The following is an 8233-nucleotide window of genomic DNA, read 5'->3' as shown; positions in this document are numbered from 1 at the left end:
TCCCCCACCAAGGGAGAACCTTCACCAGAAAGACAAAAGCAGTTCAAGAATATGGCTCCCCAAGTGGTTGGCTCTCTTGGACAATAAACAATGAATAAAATACACAAGCCTCATCCATATCCAGAAATTTGAATGGAAGTTTTTAAACTCCATTTTTTCTGCTCCATGGAGTGCATCAGAACATGAAGTCCACGCTCTGTGGTACATTTCACGCCACAAACTGGTGTAACACACAATCACCATTACATTCATTGCTCTCTGTCACATCCACTCATTCACACCTGCTGGACTGAGCAGTTGACTGAAGAATCCAGTTGAGTGACCAGTTGTGAAGTAGAAGACACCACACACAAACATCTGCTAAATAGATTTATTCAATGAAAGGTGTAAAATACAATACTGATAAAAAGTGTTTCTATGTAGACACATACAAACCATGCCCAGTATCAAAATGCAGCCTCTTTCCATCAAGCTGGTACAGTCAGCAATGCGCACAGTCAGAAACTGGGGACGGCTCTGCTGAATATACTTTAGATTTTGGTTGCACATTGTCCATCCTGTGTAGATCAGCACGGAGAGGTGAACAGGAGGCAGCCTAATGATAGATGTTGACATCAGTTCCAGTGTGCACAGCAGACAAAATTCCAACTTGAATTGGGAAGGGTATGCTGGGCTTTAAGGCAGGGCGTCCAGAAGTCTTTAAAAATGTAAACTGATCGTCTTTTTTTCCCCCTCCTGTTCCCCCTTCTCACCCCCCAAAAATCAAAATTTTCAGCTTAATCACGTTTTGGGCTCAGCATAGGCAATAGCACTGACATCAGGCCTATTGAGTAGGCATCCAAGGTGCAACCACTACAAGGCTACAATCATGACATTTCATCCATGCTCAGTACAAGGTCTGAGGTGGTTAAGTGACAATATCGGTGCAGTCTCTAGAGCGGCCTAGGAAGAAGGTGGGAGAACGTAAGATCACTGCCACTCTCACAGAAAGTAAAAGGGGTTGAATATTAATCAGCGACAAAGATCCCACATTTCATGCAATAACATTTAAAAACTTATTCAGTTGCAACTCATTTTAGATTACAACCTATAGCACAACTAGATATGCACCCCACAATCTGCAGCAGAGCAGTGGAAACAGCCAGGAAAGCAACCTGCAGGCTCCCTGGTGCTGCTCGGCCCATTCACACGACAGAGATAGGAGCGGGGAGTAGCAGAGGTCAAGACAAGAGTGAGGCTGTCAAGTTGGATCACTCACTTAACACGTACCTCCGAGATTATCGAAGATAATCTCCTAGACCATCTGGGAGAATAATCCGAGTTGTTTCACAACTGTCACTATTGTAATGGAGTCGGGATGCAGTGAGGCACTGACGTACACTGGAACCAGTGGAACTGCTTTTGGGATTGGACTCCAGATGAATGTGCAGAGCCCATGAGTGACCAATTAATAACAGGAGTGTGGGGTTCAGGAAGTTGGAAGAGGATGTTTGATAAGACCTTATGACATATGGTCCCAATCAGAGAAGGCAGCCTAATAGAGAGGCATTCTCATCTTCTGGAACCATGCAGTCACCATGAGGTAACTTACCCTTCCAGGTATTTTCCTTTAATTGTTTTTCTTTAACATTCAACATGACAACATGGTATTTTAAAAACAAATTCCATTTCTTGCTTACTTTTCATTTGCACTGGAGAGGCTAGATGGCTTACACTGTTCCTGTAATATTAGAATTAATTCTGACTTCAGAAGTGAAGTAATGCTGAAATACAACGTTCTGGGCTGTGTTGCTGTGCCTGTTCCGACCATAAAGTCCACCCCTTGCCCAGCTGGGCAGGTTAAGCAGCTGTCTTTCAAAACCAGAATGGGCAATGAACAGACCAGCTGATGCTTGGCAATAGCCCTGCAGCAGTGGCCCCAAAAATTTACGATATAGATAGGTTTCTTTGGGCAGACTGTGTTATTTACCATGTCATGTAGCAGGAAGCTAACTTTTGCTAGTTTATTGGCCTTTTCAACAACAGGACACACAACATTTCAGCTGAGGTAGGGCAGTATCTGCCCTCTTTAAACCATTGTTTACCCTGTGTTCCACCAAGCTACAAAGTAGGTGAAATGGAGTGTGTCCCATTCCCCAGTGCCAATACGCTCACTCCTAATATTTGTTAAACAAAAAACACAGAAAAGCATATTCATTGGCCATAGTAATGGACAGAGATATTGCAATCTTAATGAAGGAGAACAGAGGAGTGCTCTGATTTACTGGATATTCTTGGTGAAAGTGGGCACGGGTAGAGAACAAGAGAGCAGTTGCTGATGGTCATTTGATATAGTAATTCAATGTTGAGACTCGCCCTGCCCAGAATGGTCAGCCCAGCAAGAGGAAGGGCATAGCTGTTTAAACTGGACCATTTATTCTCAATCACCACACCATGTTTGGACTTATGCAGGAGACTCACAGCCAGCTTAATAATGCAGAACCTTCAGTTCCAGTGATTACTGCTCCACATCGCCGTTACTCACGCACAAGAATATCCTTCAATGTTGGACGGCAATTATGTTTGCACTGGAGTGTGTGGGGGGGGGGGGGGGGAGTGAAGAGGACGGGAAGGATGAAAGATTTGGGAAGGGGTGAGGGGAGCTGTCATTTCCCCCTTTCCCGTCCCCTCATCTCCCCTCCATCCTCTTGAAAAGGGCTAAGATTCTCTTGTGCAAATGATAAGATCAACTATCTTCATTGATGATCCACATTGAAGCTCTTGTGTAAACCTCGGTTTGGACAGACCAACACACAGCAAATAAGCAGTGTGCAAAATGATGATGAATACATAAGGTCCAAATCACGGCCCCCACAGGCCAAATGTGAAATGCAGTAGATCCTTTCCCCCACCTCACCACCCCCACCCCCACTCAACAGGTCTGCAAAGTCCAAGTGACACATGTCCATTTTAGGCCCTCTGCCATCTAGTCCTTAGTCAGATTTGTCCTTCTTCTTGGCAGTGAAAGATACTTTGCTGGCCACAGTGGAACCCACTGACGAAACGCCTCCAACCACGGCCGACACGCCGCCCTTCACCAATCCTACACCAGCCGCCGGCACGGAGGTAACAACCGTCTTGGTGGCCGACAGCCCTTTGCCACCGAGCCACACCACACCGCCTATTGTGGCACCAACAGCTCCCTTGGTGATGTTGTAGAGGCCGCCGGTGACTTTCCAAATCATCCCGCTCTCTGTCTTGGGATGATCCTTCGAAGAGTCAGGAACTGGGAAGGAGAAAGAAAGGTCAGTGGTCACATCAAAGCCCAGCATCACTGGTGAAATCCCCAGAGAAAATATCGTGGGTTGTTGGATTTACCCTTTCTCTATAACCAGAGAGTACTGGCACCAGCTGAAAGGTCCAAACAGTCTGGATTTATATGCCTTTCGTGACTTCCCAAAGCACCGTACAATCCTTCTATAATATCAAAATTGCAGCAATCAAATGCCAATGTTCTCACAACCATTGAGACACACGCAGATATTCTATTTTCAGCAGTTACTGAAATAAATATATGGAATAGCTTTGAGATCTCCTTGCTCCTCTGAAAAAGAGAGCCGTGAGACCTTTTACATTTTCCCAAGAAGGAAGGAGGCCCTTTCTCCAAGAGGAAGTTAGAACGTCTAACAGTGCAGCCTAACTCAGGCAGCACTGGAGAGTCAGTTTACATCGAAGAGTCAATTCTCTGGAACTGGACTTTGACTCACAGCAATTGGGCAGGGTATGGTATTGCACCCGGGTAAATGCAAAACGTGGGTAGATATCACTGAACACTGGCATGGCCACCTGCAACCACATCAGGCACCCAGGAACTACTGAAGTTCCATCCAAGCTGGTGCAAGTCAGGAACATCAGACACCCAGATTGAGCATTGTGCAAATATTCCCCTGTAATCTGAATTCTGGCAATGCTAAGATTTCACAGTAACCACTGGTCTTCTTTGGAGGACTCCACACCCATTATACTTATCAATGGTCAAACCTATCCACCAACATCTCTATTTGTGTGAAGTTTCTAGTTCTCAGCTACACCACATTTCAGTTAAATTAGGATATAGATGACCAACGGTGCTCCAATCAAGATGATTAAAGAATAGATTGGTGACAAGGAAATATTTCCACTAGATAAAAACCCCAAAACTTCTAGCCATCATTTTAAACTTGGAATCAAGCCATTCTGGGATGGCTTTGGGAAATACACCGATCAGCCAAAACATTATGACCACTGACGGGTGAAGTGAATAACATTAGTTATCTTGTTACAATGGCACCTGTCAATGGTGAGATATATTAGGCAGCAAGTGAACAGTCAGTTCTTGAATGCAGGAGAAATGGGCAGGAGTAAAGACCTGAACGACTCTGACAAGGGCCAAATTGTTATGGACAGACGACTGGGTCAGAGCATCTCTGAAACGGCAAGGCTTGTGGGGTGCTCCCGGTCAGCAGTGACGAGCACCTACCGATAGTGGTCCGAGGAGGGACAAACCACAAACCGGTGACAGGATGTTGGGCGAGGGAAACAAAGGCTATCCCATCTGGTCCAAACCGACTGTGGGAAGACGACACGCCAGTGGAGGGAGTGTGGTGCTCTGGGCAATGTTCTGCTGGGAAACCTTGGGTCCGGCCATTCATGTGGATGTCAATTTGACATGTGTCACCTACCTAAACATCGTTGCAGTCCAGGTACACCCCTTCATGGCAATGGTATTCCCTGATGGCAGTGGCCTCTTTCAGCAGCATAATGCGCCCTGCCACTGCACACATTGTTCGGGAATGGTTTGAGGAACATGATGAAGTGTTCACGGTGTTGCCCTGGCCTCCAAATTCTCCAGATCTCAATCTGATTGAGCATCTGTGGGATGTGCTGGATCGACAAGTCCAATCCACGGCGGCTCCACTTTGCAACTTACAGGACTTGAAGGATCTGCTGCTACTAATGTTTTGGTGCCAGAAACCGCAGGACACCTTCAGGGGTCTTGTAGAGTCCATGCCTCGGCGGGTCGGCGCTGTTTTGGCGGCACACAGAGGACCAACAGCACATTAGGCAGGTGATCATAAATGTTTTGGCTGATTGGTGTATTTCTCCACTCTGAAAAGGTTGAATTCTCCCCGAAAAACTGATGAGGCCTGGGTTCAATTAAAAACTTTCAGAAGGGAAATGGAAATGATTTTGTTTTTCAATAGTATTCTGAGATCTGTACAAAGGACAGTAGATAGAGGTAAAATGGAAAGCAGGATCGCAATCCAACTGAATAAGGTTCTTCCAGGAGGAGAAAGTCAAAAACTCATTCTTTGTTTAAAACACTTAAAAAAAGATACAGCGTGGAAACAGGCCCTTCGGCCTATCGAGTCTGCGCCGATAGCAATCACCCTGTCCTCTCTCAATATCCTGCACACCATGGCCAATTTACAATTTTTATCAAAGCCAAATTTTTAACTCACAAACCCGAGGTCTTTGGGGTGTGGGAGGAAACCGGAGCACCCGGAGAAAATCCACGCGTTCACGGGGAGAACGCACAAACTCTGTACAGATAGCACTCGTAGTCAGGATCGAACCCAGGTCTCTGGCGCTGTGAGGCAACAACTCTCCCACTGCGCCACTGTGCCATCCACTCTTGATGTTGACTGAGGAATAAGCATTTCCAAAAGCAGTAATTCCGTTTCAGCCTGCTGTGAGGGTGACTCATGTGACAAGATTTATGCTCTACATGGGCAATCACCCCATTGAGCTATGAGCATCCAATTTGGAGAATGGCTAAATTACAATAGTCAATAGTCAATAGTCGTTTATTTGTTACATACACATAAATGTGTAGTAAAATGAAACATTACCCGCAGTTGAACAATAAGACCAATAAGATTAATCAATAAAAATGCAATAACACATACAATCACAACTAACACCAAACAAAAAGAAACATCCATCACAGTGAGTCTCCTCCAGTCCCTCCTCACTGTGATGGAAGGCCAGATTCTGAGGCAACCTAAATTAGGAGATGCACTCGATTCAATTTTTACTAGCTTTCGGCCAGCGGATTTACTCCCTTACCTTCTGGTTCACCCTCCAGAATGCTTTCTTCCTTGCTGCTTTGGGATGCTGATCGGTTCATTTCTGCGCCGTTCGCAACCTGCAATGACAAGGGAGAGAGAAGAGTCAAATCCACATGCAGTACGCAACTTATCCAGCAATCACTCAAACACAAATTACAAACTGATGTGGGAACTCAGTATGTCAAGCAGCCCCTGCGGGGGGAGAGGAATGGTTGACATTTCAGGTTGAGACATGATTCAAGACTAATTACTCCAGCACACTGAGTGAACCGCATCTTATCTTCATTTAATCACATTCACCTCCCCACACAGGACTGCACCAACTTCTCAGCCATCTCGCATTATTTCTCCATGCACTACTTGTGAAAATCTTTGCTCTTTCTGTATATTTGTCCCTTTTTTTCCTCTTCCTAGTGCAGCAGCCCTCTAAAATAACTGTTTAACCTTAATATTAGATCAGAGTAGTCCATTTGTGCCCAATTTTAAAGTGTAAATGGAACTAAATATAAGATTTTGGTTGCGTTTTGCAGTGTTTACATTAATTTCTACCCATCAGGAAACGGAACCTGGCTCTTCCTAGCCTGATTCTCCCCTTTGCCGATGCTCTACTTTGAGTAGATAATGACACCAATGTGCAGTTATTATTACCAAGCAGTAGAAATTGGATCAGAAAGTTATGATTTAGACATTTATACTATAACACAGATCAACATGGAGCACATCAGGCTGAAAGATGTGAAACCTGCCCAATTCGTAGTGTCCCCTTGGTCAATTGTTTCTCCGTGTTGAAAATCCTTCCTTCTAATTATTGTTCCATGAAAATACCATTGTTGGCAAATGTCAGCATAGATCAGGCTTTCTGTGAGTTGATACGATACCTGCAGATTTATGTAGGGCATTGATATTATTTCTGGGCTGGAAGAGAACGACTAACAGAATGGCCCAACCAGAGCAATAAGAGTGTTATCTGTAGAATAGAGGGCAGTCATAAGGTATGAAGGGGAGGGGATGAAGAGAAATAAAATGGATTGGAACAGAATGCAAGTTATACAAGAAATGGGGATTAAAATGGTGGAAAGAAGTTAAAGAAATGCGAAATACTCAGTCACTGACAGACTTCCTGGACAGAAACATGTGCTTGTTCCAAGCTCAGCATCCTGGTGCCATTGTGAAAAATGTACCCAATGCTTTTATAAAGGATACAGGTGCAAACAATTCTCGTGCCTAATTTTTAAAAAGTCTGTCTCATTAATTTAGCCATTTGTTTTTTGCACGTCTCCCAGCTGAGCAGCAAGTGCTGAACGCAGCTCCCATTTTACCCACTCCTGGTGCATTGTATCTAATTATCAGGCACGTCGGAGGCAGAGTACAGTTCCCTCCGCACCGTCCCCCACTTCAAACACTCCCACAGCAGGGACTGTGGGGGTTACATGCAAGATTACTTTACTAATTAGAAACAAGGTGCAAAGTTCAAATGTGACCTTAGTTCTGCCTCGTTTATTTTCTGCAGGTGTAAACAACAGTTTATCACACATTTGAGCCTTGGGCTAGGAACTTTCTGCTCTGCTCATTTAAAGCTATTTTAAAAATCAACAACTAAAGCCAGAAATTTGTTCATACAGCTCTGAATAAGGCACTTTGTTGTTAAAGTTGGCTGAACACAGGCTAGACCAATTCTGTGCATATTTCTGGGCCACTTAGTGCCTTTCTGTTTAACAGTGTTTAATGTAATTTTCATTTCCCCTCACAGAAGCCGAGCGAGATCAGACGCAGTCTGTAGCAGCATCGAGTGGTGGTGGAGTACACTGATATAATCGCCAGGCCAGGCCAGGCCAAACCCTGCACTACCGACCCAGTGCCAACGTTGGCCAATGGGCCTTCAAGGCCAAAATAAGACTCGATACTTTTAAGAACTTGAAGAATACAAGGAGGCGCTAAGAGCGTGGCAACTGTTTGAGTAGTGTCTCGGTGAAATCTACTATTCTTACACTAATTATTACATTTTTGTACTTATTTATGATTGTGCTTATACTGAATTTATTAAATTGTATGCAAACCAAAGAATTTTATTGTATCTTGGTCCATGGGACAATAAAGTATCATTGAGCCATTTAAACTATTTTTGCAGTGAGAATTTCCCACAG

General features: G+C 44.4%; 1 protein-coding gene across 5 annotated transcripts in view; it reads right to left on the bottom strand.

Moving 5' to 3' along the window:
- Positions 1-356: 356 nt before the first annotated feature.
- LOC144605487 (transmembrane protein 263) overlaps positions 357-8233 on the bottom strand; it is a 43721-nt gene continuing 35844 nt past the window's right edge. For all 5 annotated transcript variants that reach the window (XM_078420809.1, XM_078420808.1, XM_078420805.1 and 2 more), the window contains 2 exons: positions 6088-6166; positions 357-3265 (listed from right to left, as the gene is read on the bottom strand). In XM_078420809.1, the coding sequence (XP_078276935.1) occupies positions 2973-3265; positions 6088-6148 (354 nt within the window). In that variant the 5' untranslated portion in view covers positions 6149-6166 and the 3' untranslated portion in view covers positions 357-2972. The remainder of the gene's footprint in view (positions 3266-6087; positions 6167-8233) is intronic.

This window comes from Rhinoraja longicauda, chromosome 24, assembly GCF_053455715.1.
Source record: "Rhinoraja longicauda isolate Sanriku21f chromosome 24, sRhiLon1.1, whole genome shotgun sequence".
Classification (NCBI taxonomy): Eukaryota; Metazoa; Chordata; class Chondrichthyes; order Rajiformes; family Arhynchobatidae; genus Rhinoraja; species Rhinoraja longicauda.
The sequence above is the reverse complement of the archived record's forward strand: the minus strand, read 5'-3'. Positions and strand labels throughout refer to the sequence as shown.